General features: G+C 35.6%; 1 protein-coding gene across 1 annotated transcript in view; it reads right to left on the minus strand.

The window, feature by feature from the left end:
• The window catches only part of LOC136030161 (serine/threonine-protein kinase Genghis Khan-like), a gene marked incomplete in the record, with an annotated part of 195824 nt that overhangs the window by 9951 nt on the left and 158368 nt on the right, over nucleotides 1–27505 (minus strand). The window contains 2 exon segments of the mRNA XM_065708888.1: nucleotides 3628–3674; nucleotides 10110–10252. Coding sequence (XP_065564960.1) covers nucleotides 3628–3674; nucleotides 10110–10252 — 190 coding nt within the window.

The raw sequence follows: 27505 nt of genomic DNA on the forward strand, positions 1-27505 counted from the left end.
GTTTGACAGTCTACATCCTCATAGTTCGTTTTGAAAGCTTCACCTTAACACCCTTAACTTGCGTAGTAGCATTAGTAGTAGTATACGCGAAGCACCTTTGGTTTTCTTCAAAAATCCCCCTTAATACACTCTGAAAGTTTCAACTTAATACGATAAACCGTTCCTGAGAAATTGCTGATATATCCTCTTGACAACCTATGTAAAAAGAGTGTATTTTGGATTAGTTCAGCACTGTTTCAATGCTCCCCAAAATTTTCACCTTAATTAGTAGCAGTAGTAATAGTAGCAGTAATATTAGTATGCAAATACTGTCTTTTGGTTAGTTCAATATCCCCCACAGCAGGCCCTAAAGTTTCAACTTCACACACTAAAGTGTTCCTAAGATATAACAGATATGCCCTTTTGACAACCTGCATACAAACGGCAAATGGTGATTCAGTTTAACTTGCCCCCTCAATATTCCCAGAAAGTTTCGACTTCATCCCCATAGGCATAGTTGAAACAGTTGCCACAGTATTAGTAGTTAGTAGTACTTGTAGCAGTAGTAGTATTAACATATTGCCTTTGGTTAGCTGAACATCTCCCTCATCGAGCCCTGGAAGTTTCAACTTAATACAGTTAGCCATTGCTATAACAATGCCGATATGCCTTTTTAATAAGCTGTATATTCATACTTTTAATTTAGTTCAACTTCTCCCTCAACAATTCCTGAAATTTCCCATCTTAATACTCTTTGCCTTACAAGTAGACAAGTAGTTGCAACAGAAGAAGTAGTTGTAGTAGTAGAATAGTAGCAGTAATAAAAGTAGTATTACTATAATAGTAGCCTGTACATATTGCCTTTAGGTCAGTTGATCTTCCCTTTACGCATTCTTTGAAAGTTCCAACTTAATACCCAAATCCATTCCTGAGATACTTCCTTTTGACAGTCTCTATTCACGAAGTGTGTCTTGATTTAGTTCTAATTTCTCCTCAGTATACTCTTAGATTTTCACCTTCATACGCCTAGCCTTAATGGTACTAGGAATATAGTAGTAACGATAGCAATAGCGGAAGTAGTATTAACAGCAGTAGCAGCAGTATTAGTAGCGTTAGTAGCATGTACATGTTGCTTTTTGGTCAGTTGAACGTCCCTTCGTGATACCCATGATGATGTTTCATCTCGATACAGTAAGCCGTTCCAAAAATATAGCCGATGCATTATTTTGACCCCCTTCTAACGCCCTTTTCATCTTAGTACAAATAGCCTTACAAGTAGTTGTAATAGTGGTAGTAGTATTAGCAGTAGCAACCTTTAAGCATTCTCAGAAAGTTCCAACTTAATGCCAAAATCTATTCTTGAGATACACCCTTTTGACAATCTGCATTCACATAGTGCATTTTGATTTAGTTCATAATTCCCATCAAAGTTTTCTCAGATGTTCAATTCAATACGATCAGCTTTGATAGTTTTTGCTACGGAAACAGTAGTTTTAGTGGCAGTGGTATTAGTAGTAGCAATAGTAGTAGTTGTGGTAACGCGCAAATTTTGCCTTTTTGGTCAATTGATCATTTTCTGACAGTACCAAATTAATATATTCAGTCGTACCTGAGGCCCTTTGACAACCCGTATACATATATCTTGATTTGATCTAGTTCAACACTCCCCTCAACATTATCTGAAAGGCTCGCCTGAATACCTTTCGTCTTTTTGGAAAGAAAAGATCAAATATACCCGCCTTTCAGAATAACATATATTATACGTAAACAATGGACGAAATGCCTTATTCACAGCCTTACAATTAGTTTCCAATACAAATATTCCGTTTTTTCGGCTGCTTCTTAGTTTTCACTAATTTTCAAATGATTTGAGTACTCACATTTCAAATTAAGAGACATTGAACTAAAAAAATAAAGGTTTTCTCACGAAATTTTATAACGAATAAAAAGCCTAAGACAAACGAAGCTTTGAATATGAGGAATTGAATACAAACAATAAAGATAATGTAATGAAGAAATTTTAAAGACAGTGAATTGCAGAAGAAGAAAAACGATCCTCAATATCTTCTTATTTGGCTAACATGCATACAGTGTTGTCAATGTTGTTATTTACGAACTGAATAAAGTAATTACGAACTATATTGGCCGGGGGCCAAATGTATCGAAAGGCAATCGATAGACAAAACATTTTACAATCTCTAACTTGAAACGTATGTAAAACTCCAAACAAAATCAAAAGGAATTTCGAAGTTTTCACCTCAGCAATTCTATTCCCTCGGAGTTTGTGCTTATTTTGCACCAAAGATAAGAAAAAGTAGCAATTAGGGATATGTAACTGTACTAGCATTTCTATACTTATCGGAATATTACCACACATAATAGAATTTGAGATAAAATCCATTCTTTTGACGAAATAACTATGTAATTACTTTGCCCTAAAATTTCGAACTTATTCTCGCACTAAAAAATAACTAGAAAAATAAAAACTCAATATTCTACATTGAGGATTTCTATTACTTTTTTTGAGTAGTTTAGACACTTGCTTTCAAACCTGAGGTTGCAACCTGGATTTTAAAAATTTATGAAATCGACTTATCTTGCTAGTCCGTTTACCTACCTCGTTTATCTGAAAAAAGTAGAAATAAATCTACTAATAATAAATTGCAGGATAAAATAATAAAAATCAATAATAAAAGCAAAGTTGCAAGGCTCAAAATACTTTCTTCTTTGTGCATCATTTGTTAATTAGATGCATTTCTGTAAGTTATATAAACTGTATTCTACTATATAAATGTGACACGCTTAAAATACTTAATGTTTGCTTCATTTACCACGTCACTACCAAACAGTAAATTAGTAGATAAGTTTTTCCATATTTGGAGTTCATTCCAGCTGCCAGAGGATTCGGCAACATGCTTACTACTTGTCCCTGTTCCTGCAACTGAACCGCTCATTTGAAGCCTGATGCATCGTCAATGGATCTGGACAAAGTTATCCTGTTATTCTTTTTTAACCTTTTTGATGAACTATCTCAAATAAATGGACCCAATGAAGCTGCATGTAACATGACTATCGAATCTGATTTCTGGCTAAGATGCATTTTCTCCTTTTTGCTTCCTGAAGATGGTTAAATGATGTTTTGTTATATTGTGTGTGCAGTCATTCCGATGCTTTTTAGGTTATCTCTTACAAAATGAAAAATGCAATTCAACAAAGAAAAACAAACTAATTGAGAGATGGTGAAAAAAAAAAACAACAAAAACACGGAAACATATCAGCCGACATCTCCACCCAGCAGCCCTAAGTGGAAAAAGATGATTAGAAGGTAGATGAAAGTCAACGGGACAATATAAAAGACAAACCTTAATAAAAACGAAAGACGCCGATGCTGAAGTTACAGTAAAAATGCAACTGCATAAAGAGCATGATAATGAATGGCAAAACTAAATTTTCAGCTTAAAATATACCTTCTACAAAGTTTATTTCTTTCAAAGTTAGCTATCTTAGTTTTACCTTTTTTTTTATATCTCCAGATTAATCGTAAATGTACCGACAGTGTGGTCTAAGAAATTGTAGACCTTCAGCTTTTCGGATCTTAGAATTACCCTTAAAGAATACCTTTGTGATAATAACATTCAAAATACTTACTTTTTGTACTTGCTGGCTTGCCAAAAAAGAAGCGGAGTTCACAAGACCTGGATTGAGACACGATTGAATTAGTTACTCACACAAACATAAGCTATTTTCAAAAGATGAACCATGCACTTTAACCAGCTAAATATTATCGAAGCTTCATATATATCAGTGAGCATGACGTCAGATATATTTTTTTTAGACATTATAAATATCACGGGGTCGAGGGAAATTATTCCTGGATGGAGAATTTACACCATAATCAGAGGCAACTCCAAATTGCGACTCGGATGAAACATTTATCTCAGTAATGAAACCATTTGGAATTAACTTGAGAAAATATATTTTATTTTCTTGCATGATTATTTGGTGAATCTTAATACTTAGAAGCTTTGGACAAAAATTACATAAAAAAATGTAATATTATCAGGTTTCTCCACATTAAGCCTTTCTCTGTGAGCTACATGAAAATGTTATGCATGCCAGGCAAGGCCATATCCTGGGGGGAGGGAGGTACGGTTTTTGACATCCCCAAGAAATTTCTAACAAAAATACACATTAACAAATTTTGTGTACATTTTTTGTACTCCCCCTCCCCCCAAAAAAAATCCATAGCACAAAAATACTGGATACGGCCTTGATACTAGGTTTCCCTAGATTTAACCATCTCCTTTACAACCATGCCAAAAATGGTGACATGCACTGTAATCACAAAGAGTAAAAGATGTCCATCATAATCTGAAATGTTAATGTTATGGCCGATTATAATAACAAAAATCTATTTTCGCTAAAGCTGGCAGTATGATCATACCAATGCATTTCAATGCATGCATCTGCATATATGTAAATGGCTCTCTAAGGCCTTCAATACAAATTTTAACAAAAAAAGTGTCAAACATATGTACATACGCGTATCACAAAACGTAAGATATATTAATATTTTAGAACGACACTAAAGCCAGATCTAGTAGTATTTTATTGAGATATAGAAAAAAGGGACTGAGTCTGGCCTTCTCATGGGTACAGCATTAGCTACAACCACATGAAGAGCAAACAAAGAAACACGTCTACAAAAAAATGTGTAAAAAAAAAAAAAAAAATCCCAGTTGACACTGATTCGGAAACAATAACTACTATCCAGTTGAATAATAAATTTTAATTATTGAAAACCCCAAAAGACTCTCATTACGAACGTGAGTCTTGAAACCACATAGAGGTGACGCCAAATCGAAATAAAAAGCCCATCCTTGAAATTGCCATCGTCAGAAACCCTTGGAGGTATTATTTTGCACCATCTTAAAAAACAACGGGATCATTATATGTTTAAATAACTTTGATATGTTTTCTTTTTTTGTTTCATCATTGCGGTAGCAGGTTACTAGAAAGTGTTAAAGAGGTGGTTACAAGGTTGAAAGATAATACTTATAAGTACTTTTTATAAATTTGCCTTGATAGTACCAGAGTATAGTCCACTTGGTACAGAAACAGCACTTTTTGGTACAATTTCCAAAGTAGAGAAAGCGGGGAAACATAAGGAGTACATCACTAAAAGCACCATCGTTAAAACCTAACTTGAAATTCAGAATCCTCCATCATGCATAAAGCAGTAGCTAAAACTGAACCTCGGCCGGATATAACTGAAAATTAATAAATGCCCTTAAAAACACTATCTAGAGAAAAAAAAATTGGATTTGACACTGATTCAGGAATGGTAAAGTACTATCTAGATTTTGTTTAAAAATTAACTGTAATTATGAGAACACCTCTTTAGATATTTAAAAAAAGCTTCAATCTCAAAAGTCCCGGTAGATTCAAATAAAATGTATCCGATTTGAATTGTCGTGGTAAAAAACATTGGCCCAGGGTTTACAGCCCCTGTATTGAAGACCAGAGAGAACTGCATTTTGGAGTGAGTGGCATTGATGTCACCTCTTTTTCTTCAGCACAAGCAAGTTATTACAAGATCAAAGAGAGATGGTTCAGGACTCATTTGACATACTTTGTGTGCTTTTAATAAATGTAAATCGACAGTGCCAGAGTTAAGTGCCATATGGCAGCAAAAATAGCAGATTTTGGGCCATTTCTGGAGCGAAGAGGGTTAGTACACGGCTTATACCCTCTTTAGAAAGATATTTATAAGGGAAATTTATGAAATAGTTGTAAACTATTTTACATGGATGAAGTACACATAGATTAAGCACGAAATGAGGCACTAGCACATGCAACTAAGAATAATACTTCTCAAAGTCATACAGGGACGAATAAAGACTCGTATGAAAGCTAATGCTGACTCCTATGCGCTTTTTTTCAAATCGGCACTTACAACATCACTTGTACGTGCCATATATTATTGGAAAGCGCAGATTCCATGAATGGAGAGGGTTAGAAAACTACTTAGTCCCTCTTAAGAAAGGTATTGTTCATGAGAATTTTTGCAATGAATAAACACTTGCTCGGATTCAGAAATAAAATATACCTGATGAGAAACTGGCATACAGAACTAAGATTTCAGGTCTTATTAATTTTATTTTAAATTAACGAGATATGATATCCAGGTTTAGATGGTAGACCTAATAAAGCATGCGAGTTGTGTGAGGATCGAAATTTCTGACATTCGTAACAGAGACCTAACAGGTGAACTGAATCGAATGTATATATTACAAAAAAAAATGTTTAATATGTTATTGTCTAAATCTTCATATTTTACAGCTTCTCAGAAAGATTTCATATTTGAGAATGTGTGTTTATGGTTGAATTAGTTTAATCTGGCGGGACTTCTGGATGCCATGGATAAAATTGCTGAGGATCTGGGAGATCCGGCTAGACGGCATAATAGTAAAATATTATACTGTCATGTTAATAAATTGAGAGGGAGTAGCCAATCCGGACTAGTCCCAGATAAAGATAGAAATGGGGCCACAATTAGTGATAAGGAAAAAGTTAAAGAAAGATGGGTGGAACACTTTGAGAATGTACTAAACCAAGATACAGTTGCAGGAAAAGATATAGATGAAAATGAAAAAGTTTGTGATACCTTGGATGTGAAGGAAGATTTGTTTAGTGGGGAAGAATTAGCGACAGTACAAGGATTAAAAAATAATAAGGCTCCAGGTGCTGATAGTGTGATTAATGAGTTTATTAAATATGGTGGCTCTGAGGTTAGGAATAAGCTACTGAAGATTATGAACGTGATTTTTGAAAAAGAGGAAGTACCCAATGATTTTAGGAAAACCATAATTAAACCACTGTACAAGAAAGGTGACAAGAGTGAGTGTCGTAATTATCGAGGCATTAGTCTGGTCTCTGTAGGTAGCAAAGTACTGAATAATATGATACTTTTTAGACTGAGAGATGCTGTAGACAAAGTTTTAAGGGAAGAACAATGCGGTTTTAGAAAAAATAGAGGATGTGTCGACCAAGTTTTTACTCTTAGGCTAATAATTGAGAAGTCCCTTCGTTGTCAAACACCTTTGGTCCTCAGTTTTATCGATTATGAGCAAGCTTTCGATTCTGTTGATAGAAGAGTGTTAGCAAAGGTCTTATCCTTATATGGTATACCAGAAAAATAGATTAAAGTGATTTGTGCTATGTACGAGAATAATACTGCTGCGGTTAAGGTATGAAATGAGGTTACCAACTGGTTTTGTATTAAATCAGGGGTTAAGCAGGGTTATGTTCTATCACCCTTTATATGGATCATTTTGATGGACTTCGTCTTAAGGAGCACAGGAAAGGCAATTGGAGACCACGGAATCAAATGGGGAGGAAAAGCGCTCCTGGACTTAGATTATGCTGATGATTTAAGCATATTAGATGAAAGTGTGAGCAAAATGAATGAATTTTTAGAGGTTTTGCGAGTTCAGGGTGCTAAAATAGGCTTGAAAGTTAATATTCAGAAGACTAAGTCACTAAGGCTAGGAATAAGTGAAGATGAAAAGGTGACATTGGGTAACGAAAAGATTGATCAGGTTGGAAGCTTCACTTACCTTGGTATTATTATTAGTAAATATGGTGGGAGCAGTGAAGATGTTAAAAGCAGAATAGCTAAGGCTCAGGGTGTTTTTTCACAGCCAGCTAAAAAAGCTTTGGAAAAATAGAAAGATAAGTCTGCAAACCAAGATTAGAATATTGGAAGCTACAGTGATGACAGTGGTCAAATATGGCTCTGAAGCATGGGCGCTCCGAAAAGCAGATGAAAATTTACTAGATGTTTTCCAGAGAAATTACCTACGGATTGTTCTGGGTACCCGGCTGACTGACCGTATTTCAAACAGAAGGTTGTACGAAAAATGTGGTTCAATCCCGCTTTCTAGGGCTATAGAGAAAGAAAGGTTGAGATGGCTAGGCCACGTTCTGCGGATGAAGGATGACAGATTACCGAAGATAGTCCTTTTTGGTCAATCGTCTGGGGCTACACGGAAAGCAGGTCGTCCTTGTCTGGGTTGGGAGGATGTCATAAATAAAGATTTAAAGGAAATGGATGCTTCCTGGGAGGGTGTAAAGAGGGAGGCTTTGAACAGATTAGGTTGGAGGAGGAGCGTGCGTAGCTGTGTTGGCCTCAGACGGCTTGGTGCTGCAGTGAGTTATTAGTAGTAGTAGTAGTATAATGAATAAGTCACTTTTTGGTTCTAAAATGAATGTTTCACGACGGTTATGTCATGGGTAAAGCCGTCTTGGTAGTGTTAGGACTACAGACTAGCTTCAAATTTCTGATCACAACTTAAAATTATCTGTTCTATAAACAGACATACTAGACTTCTGGATCTTGTTTTATAGTTTATTACCTCTTCATTTCGAGGAGTACTAAAGCATTTTCGAGAATTTACTTGCCTGATATTACTGCTGAAGACCAATGAGTTGCCTCGTATGTTAGTAAATTACTTATAAGACGTAATGTTACATAAATTATTTTGTAAGTTGTTTAATGACTTTTTGGTTACTAAAGTAACATTTTTTTTATTTTTTTTTTACAGTTCTTTGAATAATCTAAATTAAACACTATAAGTTATTGACATTATCAAAGACTTCGGAAAGCCGTATAGACAATCCTGTCATTTTCAGCAGGCTACTTATTGACTTTTCGGCTCTTAAGATAACATTCTTGTTTTTTAAGCGTGGGTTTTGAGTTTTCAGTAGATAATTAGTTCTGCATAACCCTGCAAATAGAGAAATTGCACCGGTTGGTTTATTTGCACTATTGTTGTACATATATGTCACATAGACGAAGATTCAACCTTTTTGCTCGTCTTAGGCATCAATTTTGCTCTTCATTTTCATTAGAAAATTGAGATTTTTGTAGCATCCATAAGTGGGCATACCGATGGCAAAATAACATGAAATCCATAATAACTTGTGAAGTTTCATCATTATTTCGAAATAAATGGTAATACATTAAGAACCTAGGTTAGTTTTGAACTTCCTGAAAACTAGGTTATTTGAAAAACTAGGTTAGTTTTGGCAAAATAACATGAAATCCATAATAACTTGTGAAGTTTCATCATTATTTCGAAATAAATGGTAATACATTAAGAACCTAGGTTAGTTTTGAACTTCCTGGAGTGATTTTTGCTTTCCTCTATCAAGGTCATTCAATGTTAAAACGAGTTTGGCTTCAGACAAATTTCGAGAACCTCAATACCAACATGCCATTTTAAACTCGCACTCACAAAATATGCTTCTAGCATGTGGTATTTCAGAGACCTCCCAACTGGAAACAGAAGTGATACCAATTACACCTCCCAACTGGAAACAGAAGTGATACCAATTACAACTCTTTTCAATATCCTATCCACGTCACATTAGTCAGACCTATACCCTGCTGACCAATCTTCCTCTCATCATGCAGGAAGACCAGGAATCTGGGAACTGTCCCAAAAAAATGAAACAAAACTAGCATAAAAAATATAGCTTACTAATGTTCAGTATCGTCGGATAAGTTCTTTGAGCATCCTCAAGAAAAAAAAAACATTGGTCTTTGGCACTTCTGCCAACCTCTCAGGCAGAAATAATGACGTGTCTGCCTTATAAAACGTCGTCGAATTAGTAACACTTTGTGTAGTCTGTATTCTTTAGAATGTGTCTCGCCTACTTTTTGTTCTTAGCTAATAAATCACTTGCAGAAACAGATGTATGTTGCTTGTTATTTTTTCTACATTCAGTTTTCAAGTATTGAACTTGTAATTTTTCGTTCTTATTAATAAGATCCAATTTGAAACGATAGACTTGCATACTCAAGGTCCAAAGAGGAGAGAGACCAAAAGTTTACAGATTTTCTTTTTTTAAACTCTAAGACTTCTTTGTAAAAAACTCCAATTTTTCGTATTTTTCCACTTTACTATGTGACTTATAACTTAAACTGAGAGGGGCATGTATATTTAGGACCTGTTTCCATTTGGCATATCTTTAACATACAAACTCTCATAGAGAGGTAGCCCTAACGTATCTCAATTAGAATATTTGATGCTACGTTGGAGTTATCATAAGTATGTGAAGTGTACCTGAGTTAACATTATCAGCTGTTTCCACTGTTGTTGGTAAGTCAAGAAGCTTCTGCATTTGTAGCCCTTCCCCAGGTCCCATGTGACTAATATGGTTAAAATTTGATGGAGCTGATATTAGTTTTGATCGACGATCACTTGCACTGAAAAAAAAATGAAAGAATAACAAATGAAACATAAAGTACAAAACAACCTTCTAAACTACCTGCTGGATTATCATAGGTCGTGCTTATTATTTTTTCGTCAAAAAAGTCGTTAAACAAAAGAACAGACTTTTACCACTCTTCATTTAAAAGTGCCCTATTAAAAGTGTAAAATTAAATTGAAAGCCATAAAAGTGAATATTCTAAGAAATATTTTACTTTTTTCTGGTAATCTTGTATTATGATTTTCTTTTTGGTACTTTTGACGTTTTGTTAAATAAAAACCAAATTGGAATAAGCAACATATAGTTTTCAGTAAAACGCAAACAACCATCAAACCTTTTAGAAGGATTGAGATGAGGCAGTAGCCCTATTCTTATTTAAGGTAGCTCTAACATGTAGTATATGATTAGCTATATGACGAAACAAATATGCTGCTTGAAATATAAATTGTTTTCGGTAAAGCCCAAATGTCACTCAAGCCTTTAGAGGGTGTAGGGGAGTTTGGAGAGGGTGTATTGGAAGTTTGTTTGTTTTTAGTTTTTTTTTGCAATAAAACCCAGCTTTTTTTATTTCTGTTTTTGTTCAGCTTAACTTAATTTTCAGTTTAATTTCTCTTCGCTTTAGAATTCAACTACTCACCCACAACGTTTTCGTTTATCTTTGTGCTTGATCTTAAAATTAACTTTAATTTTAATTCGTTTCGGGTTTCATTTATTTATTTATTATCATTCCTGTTTGTTTTGGGTTTCATTTCTTCATTATTTAATTTCTATTAGCATCATTAATTTGAGTCACTATATGACTTTAGTTCCTTTCAGTTGATGTTTTAATATGGCTGTTTGCTTTTGTTGGAACAAACTTTCAATTACTGCAGAATAATTTGGAACCATAAGGATGGACCAAGGCTATAAAATCTGAAAAATATCACAAAAAAAGAAACAAAAAGATATCTTGAAAATAAGTAGACGAGGTCTAAAAACTTGAGCTAACAGAAGAAGGTGAAATCAGGCTATATTTGCAAAGGACCTTGGGGAACGGAGGGAGGTAACATGATAACCGCTTGAACATTTTGCTCATACATATATAAACATCTTTGTTACTTTAGACACAAATTTGGGCTACATATGAGGATGAGCTCTAATGCACATTAGAGGGAGGGAGGGGGGTGAAGTATATCGGCGCCCTGTGCCGATATACATGTTTGAATTTAAAAGAAAGGGAATAGTTGTGGGAAAAGTGGAAGTCATGGCCAATTGTAGAAAAAAGCCAAGACAGATTGTCCAGGTTAATTTTACCCCTTTGATGGCCGTTGTTACTGTCTCCCATTTATGCCCCGTGCAAACGTGTCCCTTCACAATGCCGAACTCAAGTCGTACCGGTTGGAGGTTCTCGCTGGGGAACAATTGCAGGTTGACTACAAGTTGACTTGCATGAAAATATTGCTTCCTCTCATGCATATCACTCCCTGTGCCCTGTGCACCCTGTGCCCCCACCGGCGTCCCCGTCGTAGTTGTGTCCCTGTGTCCCAGTCGTCATTTATAGTCGACAAACATGACGTCAGTCAACACACAAACATGACGTCAGTCAACACACAAACATGACATCAGTCGACACACACGTCCCAGTTGTCTTTTGTATCCCGGTGTCCCAGTCTGTAATTTCTCTTTGGTTTTTTTATTTTTATTTTTTTAGTTTTCTTTTTCTCCTTTAATTGTCAGTTTTTTTCCTTTTTTTAATTTTTTTCTTTTTCAGTTTTTTTGTTTTTTACTAGTTTTTTTTTTTTTTTTCTTATTACCTTTTTTTTAGTTTTTTTTTCTTTTTTAGTTTTTTTTTCTTCTTTTGTATTAATGCTAAAGCCAACATTCGAACCTGGAACCTCTCGGACCTAGAATCTCGGACCTTCTCTGTGTCCCCGTCGTCATTTATATATCCCCCTGTGCCTTTTTTTTGGTTTTTACCTTTTTTTTTGCTTTTTTTCTTTATAGTTTTTTTTTTTGTAGTTTTTGCCCCTTTTTTAGTTTTTTATTTTTATTCTTATTTTTTTAGTTTTCTTTTTCTCCTTTATTTTTCAGTTTTTTCCTTTTTTAGTTTTTTTCTTTTTTAGTTTTTAGTTTTTTTAGTTTTTTACCTTTTTTTAGTTTTTGGTTTGTTTTGTAGTTTTTACCTTTTTTTTAGTTATTTTTATTAGTCTTTAGTTGTTTTTCTTTTTTAGGTTTTAGTTTTTTACCTTTTTTTACTTTTTTTAGCTTTTTTATTTTTTTTTTGTTTTTTTTTTGTAGTTTTTGTAAGGTTTGAACCTGGAACCTCTCGAACCTAGAACCTGGAACATACCGCGTTATCAACTCAGCTACATCAGCTTGTATACTTTCGTTTTTGAATTGGTATACGATGAAATAATTCAGACGTCATATGCGGACAGACAGACAGACAGACATAACCTACAAACGACTTATTTATATATCTATCTATATATATAAAAATAAGTTGTCTGTCCGTTACGCCAGATTATATCTTCTATATATATAAAAGAAAACAAACTAGAATGTAAAAACTGGAAATTGCATAAATATTTCGAAATATTTTGACAATAGATTAAAGTAATTCGAAAAAGAAAAATGGTAAAAAACTAAAAAAAAACTAAGAGAAAAAACTAAAAAAAAAAAAATTAAAAATTAAAAAAATTAAAAAAAGAAAAAACCTAAAAAGAAAAAACGTAAAAAAATAAAAAAGATAAAAAACTAAAAAAAAACTAAAAAAGCTAAAAACTAAAAAAAGAAAAAACTAAAAAAAAAAATGGGAATTGCACAAATATTTCAATATATTTTGACAATAGATTAAAGTAATTCGAAAAGCTTAAAACAGATGCCCCAAATTTGAGGTTTAATTTAAATTGTTGGAGCTTTAGCATGCTTGGCACGTAAAGATTTTTCCAAGTGTCAATGTTAGAATGAACATTGAGAAATTGAAGAAAACAAATCAATAAAAAGAAGAAACTAAAAAAAGAAAAAACTAAAAAAGAAAAAAAACTAAAGAAGAAACTGTATCTATATATATAAAAATCTATCTTCTATATATATAAAAATAAGTTGTCTGTCCGTTACGCCAGATTATATCTTAAATATATATAAAAATGAAACTAAACTGAAAAGCAAACTGAAACTAAAAATGTAGAAACTGGGAATTGCATAAATATTTCTATATATTTTGACAATAGATTAAAGTAATTCGAAAACCTTATAACAGATATTTATAATTTTGAGTTTTATTATAAATTGTCGAGTGTTTGCATGCTTGGCACGTAAAATTTTTTTCTAACATCAATGTTAGAATGAACACTGAAAAATTGAAAAACATTGAAAAAGATAGAATGTTACCAAAAAGCAAAACCAGGCTTGCGGTTCAAAGAGAAATGGCCAGATTAAGAATGTGCAATTTACGTCAACGAAGGCGTGTCGAGGAACTACCAGAGCAACGCGAAACCAGACTTGCTTCTGAAAGAGAAAGTAAAAAAAGAAGGCGTGCCGAGGAATCAAAAGAACAGCAGGGAAACAGGCTTGAGGCTGATAGAGAAAGTAAGAAAAGAAAGCGTGCCGAGGAATCAGAGCAATCTGAAAGTTATCGCCTGGCATTCAGGTACAACCCAGTCGATGATTATAGCTTGAGTAGATGTGTTCAAATCGGGACAATGTCTAAAATTTGTCCCTATTGCAAGGCCTTGAAATTCAATGGTGAAACAATGTGAATGTGTTGCGCCTCAGGAAAAGTTAAACTTCCTCTATTGGCTGCACCACCAGAGCCATTGAAGACTTTCCTTACTGGAACTACGTCAGAATCTAAGCGTTTTTTGTCAAAAATCAGACAATACAACTCATGTTTCCAAATGACGTCGTTTGGAGCCCAAATCGAAAATCCAGATCAATTTATGTCTACTTTCAAAGTAAAAGGGCAAATTTATCATAAAGCAGGGTCCCTTCTACCATTCTCAGGCGAGAATCATAAATTTTTACAATTGTACTTCATCAGTGATAGAAATTCTGAATTGAATGCACGTTGCGAAATTTCTCCCAACGTTGAAAGGACAATCGTTTCCCAATTGCAACATCTTTTCCACGAAAATAATAAGTTAGTGCGTCTGTTCAAAACAGCCATCGATTTGATGCCTACTGATACTCATAAAATTGTTATTTCCGCTGACAAAACGCCTCCTGGCCAACATGTGCGTAGATACAATGCTCCGACTATCGACGAAGTGGCAATCGTTATGGTCGGTGATCAGTTTTTACCTCGAGATATTATTCTACATAAGCGAAACGCTCAGTTGTTAAGAATTGCTGAAACTCATCGATGCTACGATGCCCTACAATATCCTATCATTTTTTTGGGATGGAGCCGACGGCTATCACTTTAATATTAAATTGATGAATCCAGCCACTAACAAAGAAATGAATAAGAAATGCAGTGCAATGCATTATTATTCCTATAGACTAATGATTCGGCAGGATGAAGAAAATTATATTTTAAAATGCCGTGAATTGTTTCACCAATTTGTCGTGGATATGTATGCTAAAATTGAATCAGAACGTTTGCTATATATCCGCCTGAATCAGACCAAGCTCCGCTCTGAACAATACATTCATTTGCGAGATGCAGTTATAAATGACGGTAATACCACAAACGTTGGAAGATTAACAATTTTACCTTCGTCATATGCTGGCAGTCCCCGTCATATGCATGAATATGCTCAAGATGCTATTGCGTATGTTCGTCTCTATGGTCGTCCAGATTTATTTATTACATTTACATGTAATCAATCTTGGGACGAGATACTGCAGCTTTTACTTCAAGGACAATCGGCGGTTCATAGGCATGACATTACGGCACGTGTCTTCCGGCAAAAGTTGAAATCACTGATAAACTACCTTGTAAAACATGAAGTGTTTGGGTCAGTGCGATGCTGGATGTACTCAGTGGAATGGCAAAAACGAGGTTTGCCACACGCACATATACTAATCTGGCTACATAAAAAAATTACTTCAAACGAAATTGATGATGTGATTTCCGCTGAAATACCTGATAAAAATGTCGATAAGGGGTTACATGATATTATTGTAAAAAATATGATACATGGACCTTGCGGTGCACTGAACGAAAATTCACCATGCATGGCCAAAGGAAGGTGCACAAAGCAATATCCTCGACTTTTAGTACCCAAAACAATTACTGGCAATGATGGTTACCCACAATATAGAAGAAGATCTACTGAAGATGGCGGTAAAACAGCAATAATAAAGAAGCGTAACGGTACCACCATCGAAGTAGATAACCAGTGGGTTGTTCCATATTCCCCTTTATTATCAAAAACATTTAATGCACACATAAACGTTGAATACTGTAATTCCGTAAAGGCAATCAAATACATATGTAAATACGTCAACAAAGGCAGTGACATGGCAGTTTTTGGCTTGCAGTCCGAAATCAAAGATTTCGATGAAATCGTAGAATATCAGGCTGGAACATACATAAGCAGTAATGAAGCTGTTTGGCGAATTCTTTCATTTCCGATACATGAACGTAGTCCAGCTGTTGTTCACTTAGCGGTACATTTACAGAATGGTCAACGTGTTTATTTCACGGAAACCAACGTGCAACAAAGAGTCCTGAATCCACCGGATACAACATTAACAGCTTTTTTTTCGCTTTGCAAAAATGATTCTTTTGCAAAAAAACTGCTGTATACTGAAGTGCCTTCGTATTACACGTGGAATACTAAAAATAAAGTATTTGAACGTCGAAAACAGGGTAAGTCAGTCGACGGCCAACCTACCATCTTCAAAGATACCACGATAGGAAGACTCTACACCGTTCACCCCAATCAACATGAATGCTTCTTTCTACGCCTGCTTTTGGTGAATGTACCCGGTCCGACATCCTTTGAGTATTTGAGGACTGTAAATGGTACTATACATGACACTTACCGTAGTGCATGCCAAGCTCTGAATTTATTGGAGAATGACCAACACTGGGATAACTGCATCAATGACGCGTGCGAAACGTCAACCCCAAGTCAAATTCGTGCATTGTTTGGCATCATTTTAACAACTTGCTCTCCATCAGCTCCTACAGATTTATGGAAAAATATAAGTCAAAAATGTCCGAAGATATACTTCATCGAAAACAGTTAGAGACGTCAGACATGACTTTTGATTTTACATCAGAAATTTATAACTACACTTTAGTTGTTATAGAAGATTTGTGCATAAGTATGGCAAACAAACCTCTTCAGGGTTTGGGAATGCCTTCACCTAACCGTATCGCTGCTGTTTCGACATGTGTAGAATTGGATCGTGAACAAAGTTACAGTACGAGTGATCTATTGTCGTATGTACAAAATAACATTTCCAAGTTAACGTCGGAACAAAAAGACATTTATGATACGATAATGCATTGTGTCGATAACAACGTTGGAGAAATTTTCTTTTTGGATGCGCCAGGAGGTACTGGTAAAACGTTTGTGATAAAACTGATTCTGGCATCAATTCGATCTAAAAATGATATAGCGTTGGCAATTGCGTCGTCCGGAATAGCCGCAACATTGCTGCCTGGTGGAAGAACTGCTCATTCCGCTTTGAAATTGCCTCTGAACTTGCATTCTACAGAAACTCCCACGTGCAATATTTCCAAATCATCTGGGATGGGTAAAGAATTGCAGCAATGCAAACTTATTATTTGGGAAGAGTGCACAATGGCACACAAAAAATCGCTCGAGGCTCTGGATCAATGTTTGAAAGATTTGCGAGGGAAGTCGAAACCCTTTGGCAGCACCTTAATATTGCTTGCGGGAGATTTCAGGCAAACATTACCTATAATACCTAGATCAACTCCTGCAGACGAAATGAATGCTTGCCTGAAAAATTCTAATTTATGGGCACACGTAAAAACATTAAAATTAACTACAAATATGCGTGTCCGATTGCAAAACGATGACTCTGGTCAAACATTTTCAGATCAATTGCTGGCAATAGGAAACGGAAAGCTCCCAGTAGACTCAATTTCAGGACGTATACAACTACCTGCTGATTTCTGTAATTTAGTGACGTCCAAAAATGAATTGATTGAAAAAGTATTTCCGAATATTCTAAAAAATTATAAAAATAATAAATGGCTAAGTGAAAGAGCGATTCTCGCACCCAAAAATATAGACGTCCACGAAATCAACAATATTGTTTTGACCAAGATTCAAGACCAGGCAGTCCTTTACAAGTCAGTCGACACAGTTTTGGAACCAAATGAAGCGGTTAATTATCCATCTGAATTTTTAAATTCCATAGATCTTTCAGGGTTTCCACCACACGTGCTACAACTAAAAATAGGCGTACCAATAATACTTTTAAGAAATATAAACCCACCAAAGCTTTGCAATGGCACTCGACTTGCCGTAAAAAAAACAATGGAAAACCTAATAGAGGCCACAATCCTGACAGGGCCTTTTGAGGGTGAGGCTGTTCTTATTCCTCGCATTCCCATGATTCCAACAGATCTGCCTTTTCAATTTAAAAGATTGCAATTCCCAATTCGATTAGCATTTGCAATCACCATTAACAAAGCTCAAGGTCAATCATTAGAAAAATGTGGTATTGATCTTAATACTGATTGTTTTTCCCATGGACAATTGTACGTTGCATGTTCGAGGGTCGGTAAACCTGACAATCTATTTATATGCAGCGAGAATTGGACAGCGAAGAATGTTGTATATTCGCAAGTTTTACGCAGTTAATTTGTATTTCGGAACCAAATGAAGCGGTTAATTATCCATCTGAATTTTTAAATTCCATAGATCCTTCAGGGTGTCCACCACACCTGCTACAACTAAAAATAGGCGTACCAATAATACTTTTAAGAAATATCAACCCACCAAAGCTTTGCAATGGCACGCGACTTGCCGTAAAAAAAAAACAATGGAAAACCTAATAGATGCCACAATCTTGACAGGGCCTTATGAGGGTGAGGCTGTTCTTATTCCTCGCATTCCCATGATTCCAACGGATCTGCTTTTTCAATTTAAAAGATTGCAATTCCCAATTCGATTAGCATTTGCAACCACCATCAACAAAGCTCAAGGGCAATCACTAGAAAAATGCGGTATAGATCTTAATACAGATTGCTTTACCAATGTACAATTGTATGTTGCATCTTTGAGGGTCGGTAAACCTGACAATCTATTTATACGCACAGACAATGGGACAGCGAAGACTGTTGTATATTCACAAATTTTACGTAGTTAATTTGTATTGTATCTATCTATCTATCTATCTATATAAAAACGAGTTGTGTGTATGCATGTTTGTTTGTTTGTAAAAAGAGCGTTTGCATATGACGTCATTATTAGTACATACGGCTTTGTATATGGACAGACAATGGGAAAGCCAAGAATGTTGTATATTCGCAATTTTTACGTAGTTTGAAACACATATATAAATCTATCTATATTCACAAATGGGACACAGGGACACAACTACAATGGCGCGTAACTAATATGGCGCGTAACTAATATGGCGCGTAACGACTTACGCGCGCGGGGGGGCTTGGGGGGCGCAAAGCGCCCCACCAACTAGGTGTTGGGGTGGCGCGAAGCGCCACCCCAACAGCTAGTATATATATATATATATATATATATATATATATATATATATATATATATATATATATATATATATATAAATAAGTTGTCTGTGTGTCGAGTGATGTCATGTTTGTGTGTCGACTGACGTTTGTCAACTAATGAAATTACAGACCGGGACACAAATGACGACCGGGACACACCGGGTTATATCCACACCGGGGAAAAGTCATTCAAGTGTGATGTATGCAAGAAAAGTTTTAATCAGAAGGGTAATCTTGTCATACACATGAGAATCCACACTGGGGAAAAGCCATTCAAGTGTGACATATGTAAGTACAGCTCTAATTGGATGAGTGCTTTTGCCGTACACATGAGAACCCACACTGGTGAAAAGCCATTCAAGTGTGATGTATGCAAGCGCAGTTTTAATCACAAGAGAAATCTTGCCATACACATGAAAATCCACACCGAGAAAGCCATTCAAGTGTAATGGCTTTTCACCGGTGAGGGTTCTCATGTACATGGCAAGAGCATTCTTCTAATAAAAACTTTGTTTTCATATGTCGCAGTTGAATGGCTTTTCACCGATGTGGGTTCTCATGTGCATGGCAAAATTACTCTAGGCATTAAAACTGTGCTTGCATACATCACACTTGAATGGCTTTTCCCCGGTGTGTGTTCTCATGTGTATGGCAAGATTACCCTTCTGATTAAAATTGTGCTTTCATATATCACACTTGAATGGCTTTTCACTTTTGTGGGTTCTCATGTGTATGGTAAGCGTACTCTTGTGATTAAAACTGCGCTTGCATACATCACACTTGAATGGCTTTTCCCCGGTGTGGATTCTCATGTGCCTGGCAAGATTACCCTTCAGAGTAAAACTGTGCTTGCATACATCACACTTGAATGGCTTTTCACCAGTGTGGGTTCTCATGTGCATGGCAAAATTACTCTTGACATTAAAACTGTGCTTGCATACATCACACTTGAATGGCTTTTCCCCGGTGTGTGTTCTCATGTGTATGGCAAGACTACCCTTCTGATTAAAACTGTGCTTGCATACATCACACTTGAATGGCTTTTCACCGGTGTGGGTTCTCATGTGCATGGCAAAATTACTCTTGACATTAAAACTGTGCTTGCATACATCACACTTGAATGGCTTTTCCCCGGTGTGTGTTCTCATGTGTATGGCAAGATTACCCTTCTGATTAAAACTGTGCTTTCATATATCACACTTGAATGGCTTTTCCCCGGTGTGGATTCTCATGTGTATGGCAAGATTACCCTTCTGATTAAAATTGTGTTTGCATATATCACACTTGAATGGCTTTTCACCGGTGTGGGTTCTCATGTGTATGGTAAGCGTACTCTTGTGATTAAAACTGCGCTTGCATACATCACACTTGAATGGCTTTTCCCCGGTGTGGATTCTCATGTGTTCGGCAAGATGACCCTTCTGAGTAAAACTGCGCTTGCATGCATCACACTTGAATGGCTTTTCACCGGTGTGGGTTCTCATGTGCATGGCAAAATTACTCTTGACATTAAAACTGTGCTTGCATACATCACACTTGAATGGCTTTTCCCCGGTGTGTGTTCTCATGTGTATGGCAAGATTACCCTTCTGATTAAAATTGTGCTTTCATATATCACACTTGAATGGCTTTTCCCCGGTGTGGATTCTCATGTGTTCGGCAAGATGACTCTTCTGAGTAAAAATGCGCTTGCATGCATCACACTTGAATGGCTTTTCACCGGTGTGGGTTCTCATGTGTATGGCAAGATTACCCTTCTGATTAAAATTGTGTTTGCATATATCACACTTGAATGGCTTTTCACCGGTGTGGGTTCTCATGTGTTTGGTAAGCGTACTCTTGTGATTAAAACTGCGCTTGCATACATCACACTTGAATGGCTTTTCCCCGGTGTGGATTCTCATGTGTTCGGCAAGATGACCCTTATTATTAAAATTATGTTTGCATATATCACACTTGAATGGCTTTTCACCGGTGTGGGTTCTTATGTGTTTGGTAAGCGTACCCTTGTGATTAAAACTGCGCTTGCATACATCACACTTGAATGGCTTTTCCCCGGTGTGTGTTCTCATGTGTATGGCAAGATTACTTTTCCGATTAAAATTGTGTTTGCATATATCACACTTGAATGGCTTTTCACCGGTGTGGGTTCTCATGTGTTCGGTAAGCGTACTCTTGTGATTAAAACTGCGCTTGCATACATCACACTTGAATGGCTTTTCCCCGGTGTGTGTTCTCATGTGTATGGCAAGACTACCCTTTTGATTAAAACTGTGCTTGCATACGTCACACTTGAATGGCTTTTCCCCGGTGTGTGTTCTCATTTGTATGGCAAGATTACCCTTCTGATTAAAACTTAAATCACACATCATCTTGAACATTCTTCTAGCTTCAAACTAAAGCTGAGATGCCATGGCAAGAATGGCATTAAAAAGCAGACATTAAAAAATGTCTGCTCAAACTGAGCCTTTGTACTAAACTGTTTTAGATTTCATGACAAACAGAGATAATTCTTTACTTTAAGGATTTTGATTATACGTTGGTAAAAGCAATAAAAGAAAAATACACAGTTGCTTGTTTAAAGAGAGTAGATATGTTTGTTATATATTGAATTATTATATTGTCTCCCAAGTCCCCGTTTTCTTTTTTTTAAGGAATGAGCTACACCTCTTATTAAGACACCTTATTATTATTCATATTATAGACACTTTCTTAAGACTCTTATTCCACACCTTTTATGAGAGAATGAGAAACAATTTAGAAAATGAAAAATAAAATAATAAAATTTTCGAATTTAAAGGAAAACTGAAAAATAATCATAAAGTATAAGCCCATTCAAAATAAGATTTTACTAATACCGAGATTTCATTAGCACTAATTAAGACGAATCAGAATTTTTGTATAATTTTCCGATTGGCTGAAGAATACTGAGTGGTTCAAATTAGTTCAAGCCCATATCTCTGCAATAATAAAATCTTATTATGAATAGCCTCAAGTACGAATTTTGTTGCTCTACTGTTTTTCTTTGAGGATTTTATATAAGTTTTATTAGAACCATATATGACATAAATAGAAAAATAAAAATGTTATGACATCACCTCTTATGACATCGTTTATCCGGGTTGCAGCGGTAGCTAGCAACCTAGCAAGAGACGATCAGGTCCAACTTTCACAGCAAAGAACGAAATAACTTATAAAAAAGTTTACATTGAAGGACGAACTATAGCCCCAAGTGACTGAAGTATTATGCATTACTAGCAACCTAACTTACTTAGCTTCCTGATTCTCGGATGTTCGTCTCTTACTATTAAACTAACAAAAGGCCATAGTCTTTTTCCTGTTTGTAATTCACTGCGTTGGCGGCAACCTTGTAAGAGACGATTACGCTCTATAGTAAGAAAAACATTAGCCTTAAGCTCCTATTACATCAAGGATCAATATATTTCATTATACATGGGTACTATATAAGTGTCATTGGGTAAATCTGAAGTACGTACTTTGTTTACAAAGTAGCTACAAAGACCTTTGTGATATTTCCCCCTCCCTAAGAACTAGGATTCTGGCCACGCCAATGATTGTACGGTAGGGTTTACGATTTTCAGTGACAATAGTTTTTTGTGCCATCATCATTTTTGTATTCACTATGGAAAAATCTAATTACACTGGTTAGAGAAGGAGAAGTGAATAGGTTAGGAGTAAGTGGTTTTGACTAAATCGTTATAGAAGGGTTTCTTGCTCTTTTTCGCATGCTAAAAAATTTAATTGTACTTAAAAACTGCTGTTCGATTGAATCTGAGCAAAGATTACTATTTAGTTACGTAAAAAACAGGTATACAATAGCATCACTCAACAATCACATATATTATACAATAGCATACAGGTGTAGTATAGTATTGTGTAAGACCCAGGTATGTGTAATAACGTCGTGAGGAGTCAGTAGCCCCAATAGTATATTCCGTATCTATCGGTTTTAAAGCCTTATGCCGTCACTGCTGACTTTCTATATTCTAGTGTGTGTTCTCTCTCTCTTTTTTTAATGTAATAGTTATTGTATTTCGAATCGCATTTTAGGCCCAAAAGAACTTGGGTCAAGTCTTATTGGGTCAAAAAACCTTTAGCAGGACTTATTAAACATTTTACAATATTAATAGATTGAGTGAGAACATCTCAAATAACTGGATTATATTGATTCGGAGTTCAAAGTAAAAGGATTTGGTTTGAATTGGATATTTATGAACTGTGAGTAAAACCGGTCTACTTTAGTGTGACGAAAATAACGAATTCAGTTACTTTGAAAAGGATTATTTTGAAACTAATTTAATCGGATGTTAGCTGTTTGACAGCGAAATAATAGACTCTATTCCTGGTCATGAATGTATTCACAGCATTAAGCCCTCTGGCGATAAGCTAGTGGTACGAATTGACAAGATTGCTGCAAGGAACTTTTGCAATGCCGTTCCAAATGTAATGAGAGATTGTGACGTCAAAGTAAAAGAAACGAAATATATTGGAATCATTAAAGGTATACCGACCAATTTTGATGAGGAAATGTTAATTGATTGCAATAATATTACTCATGCGAAGCGAATAGGCAATTCTTTGGCTGTTAGAGTGTTTTTTGAAAACGCTGTTGCGCTGGCTAATGCACTTCGACTTGGTATAAAGATTGGGCATGAGATATATCGAGTTTACGAATACCAACGCCCACCCAAATGCTGTTATAATTGCCAATCACCAAATCACTTAAAATCAAATTGTGATAAAGAAAAATGCTGCTCCCGTTGCGCAGGGCAACATGAATCCTCGCCTGATTCTCCGTGCCAGGCTACACCAAAATGTGCGAACTGTCAAGGCAATCATGTGTCATTTTCAATGAAATGCCGAATTCTTCGTGAACTTCTGTCGAAACGATCGTCCTATACTAGAAAATGAGTGCTAAGACTAATTTCACTATATGTTCGTTCAATATTAACGGTACTAAGGATAAAGACGTTTCTTTAGATCAGAAATTAGAAAATTTTGATGTTTTATTCCTCCAGGAGCATCTCCTACCTTTAGTGAGCTTAAACTCCCTACAGAGAAGTAACGAACACTCAGTTTTTTCTAAAAGTGCACGCAAAACCTCTGGCAGACCATCAGGTGGCCTAGCATGTTTAATAAAAAAGACGCTGTTTTCACCACCCCCTTTATGCTATCACGAGAGTGATTGTTATATTGCTATTCGTCTTGCCAACCTTGTCCTCATTAATGTTTATCTCCCCTGCGACCAGAAATCCCTCCGAAGTTTAACTAAATTTACAAAATTTTGCGCATTAATAAAAAGTCTTTTGAATGGCATTGAGAGTAGTGGACTGGATTGGTTATTAATCGGTGATCTGAACTGTAACATTAACTCTTCATCAGTGCGGACTGAGCTTCTGTTAGATTCCTTACCGAATAGTTACAAAATTTTGAAGAAAGATGCCTCCCATTCCTATATCCATAATAGTGGCTCACTTTCAGACATTGACCATTGTATCGTTTCTTCTGGTCTCATCTGTGGCGAAGTCCATGTTGATCAGGATGAGCGTGATTACGACCATCTCCCCCTATCCCTCACTGTTACCCTTAATGCTATTGCGGAGAAGAACCTTCGTCCCAATTCTAGAAAATGGATTTCTAAAAGAGAATGGAACAAAGCTGACAGGCCTCTTTATTTTTCTACGCTTGTTAGCCTTCTATCAACGATTAAAGTCCCTTTTAATCTGTTGTGTACAAGCGTTGGGTCCCCACAAGCCAGAATTCAGCTTAATATTTATTATAGCCACATTGTATCGTGCTTAGAGAGGTCTGAAGAAGTAGCTGTTCCCCTATGTCGCTTTAGAGCAAAAACAAGAAGTTCAATTTGGAAGAATGACCCAGAGCTCAAAACAATAAAAAATCGGGCTAAGTTGTGGCTAAAAATTTGGATAGCTTGCGGCCGCCCCTTAAGGGGTAATGTTTTCGATATTAAACAAAGAACAAAGCTTGATTTTAAACGCTATCTTCGAAAAATTAGGTACAATGGTGCTGAATTTCCTAAGTCTCCTAGCCAGTGGAAAAAAGTGATCAATGTCGCGAAGTTTGATAGATCGCCTACGGCTGACCGAATCCCTAATGTATCATGGATCAATCATTATAGTAACATTTTCGATACAGTGATATATGCGGTTCATTTTCGTTTTGCCAAGCTCTGTTCTAATCTGTTGCCTAACAAAATCATTCAAGGTCATGTACCTCCCGTTAGTGTTGACCGTGTCAAAAGAAGTGTAGAGAGACTTAAATCGAAATCTTATGATATAGACGGGATCAGTGTTTTTCACCTCAACACCGATTCGGAGGAATTAGTTTATCACTTGCAGTTACTTTTTCAGATGTGTTTATGCTCTTCTTTAGTCCCTGATTCTTTTTTAGTTGGTAACATTACGTCAATTTTGAAACGCGGTAAGGACCCAACTAGTTGCACTTCGTATAGGCCTATTACGGTTGCTTGTACTTTAAGTAAAGTATTTGAATATGTTTTGCTCCCTGATCTCCTGTCTAATGTAGATTATATGTCTAATCAGTTTGGCTTTAAGCCGTATATAGGATGCCAACATGCTCATCGTGCTATAGTTTCGCTATTACTTGAAGCGCATAAAAATGGTTTTGAGGTTCATTTTTGTGCACTCGATGTTTCAAAAGCTTTTGATTCAATTTGTCATAGCCAACTTTGGTATTCTTTAATCCAACTTGGTGCAAATGTGTCTATTATATCAACTCTTTGTTTTTGGTATGCTAATTCATATGTTCAACTCAAGTCAGGTGACACCTACGTTGGTAATATCCCCATCCGTTCTGGTCTTAGGCAAGGAGGAGTCTTATCCCCTTATCTTTTTAATGCTTGTCTTTAATCTGTTTTGCCACGTATTAATCCATCATGTTTTTTAGGCCTAACTAATCTTTCGTACATTGCATATGCAGATGATTTACTTTTGATCAGCCGCACTAAATCTAGCCTAATTAAGTCGACCCAGCTTGTTTCTAAGTCTTTTGAGGAAATCGGCCTCAAACTTAATACTGAAAAATGTGAATATTTAGTTTTTAATGCTAAGCATCAAAGTAGTGATCTTGATTGTGGTTATTTTTCAGTTAAGCTCGTTTCTTCGATTCGGTGGCTTGGTATTAGTATTTGTTCATCTTTATCGGCTTTTCGATCCTGTGGGCTAAATGATATTAAAAGTAAACTTAAAAAAGGGTACGCGAAAATTGTCCCGAACCGAGGCAGATTTTCACGAAAGGCTTTATCCAGACTTTATTCTACATATTGCGATCATTCTATATTGTTTCTTTCCGGTTTGCGCCCGTTGTTTAATAATCAAGATTTGCAGGGCATAAGAGTTATGTATTTTCGTTATTGTAAATATTTATTGTATCTGCCGCGTTCTTATAGAAATCAGAAGATTATCAGAAAGTTTTGTGCCACTGATATTATTTTCGTTTATAAAAAACTCTATGCTAGATTAGGTGCTGAGGCCTGTCAACGCTTGGGCCCTTACCACCCTTTGATTAGACTGTATTAATTGTATTGTTTGTGTTGTTTCGTTTTCTTTCCTAATGTTTTTACTCCGCTTAATTTGTCAAAACAAGCGGGTAACAAATAAATTATTAATTATTATTTATTTTTTTTGTTTTATTTTTGCTGCAGCTTTCTCTTTTTCGTTTTTTATTTTTGAAAATATACAAGAAACTTGAAGATATACATACAAAAAAAATAATCATGCAAATAATGAACAATATTTTATTTGTTTATACAAATAAACAAATTACAGTTTATTCAGCTCTGACGCACTATAAGCAAAGAACTAATTCGATAGGTGTCAATACACATTTTTGACAGCAATTAAGTAATTACAAGAGAGCCCTTATCTTTTAGGGCTTTCTATCGCCTTTTTCGAAAATTTGTTTTATTAATAAAATTTACTGTCCAGTTTTTATTAATTTTTACTTGTTTGCTAATTTTCAACACTTTTTGGCAATTTCGCTCTTCATTTGGATTTCCACTACTGCTGGAAAACTCAAGTTAACAGTTTCTAGCAATGTTGCATTCAATTCTGTATTCTTTATTTTACCATACCTTTTCAATCCGGAAATGGCACCACAAAGTACAATTGTGGTACATCAGCCTAATTACTGATCATTCCTAGAGACATATATATATATATATATATATATATATATATATCATGAAAAGAGAAATCACCAATGCTACAGCACAAACACAAAAAAAAAAAAAAAAAAAAAAAAAAAAAAAAAAAAAAAAAAAAAAAAAAAAAAAAAAAAAAAAAAAAGAGAGACAGAAGGAGAAAAGGAAGACTGTTTTCCTAAATTAGTGATTAATATAGACCAGCACTTGAATGAGGCCTTAACCCTACTCATCCATACAATCACATAGGTCAAACAGCATAGCCACACACAATCAACCATAAAGAATAATCCATGGACAGGCAGTCATGTCGTCGATAAGTATAAGTCGTCATTTACCAAACAATAGAAAAAATAATATAGACAAATAATTCAGAGGCAACACCC

The sequence above is a fragment of the Artemia franciscana genome, chromosome 8 (assembly GCF_032884065.1).
Source record: "Artemia franciscana chromosome 8, ASM3288406v1, whole genome shotgun sequence".
Classification (NCBI taxonomy): domain Eukaryota; kingdom Metazoa; phylum Arthropoda; class Branchiopoda; order Anostraca; family Artemiidae; genus Artemia; species Artemia franciscana.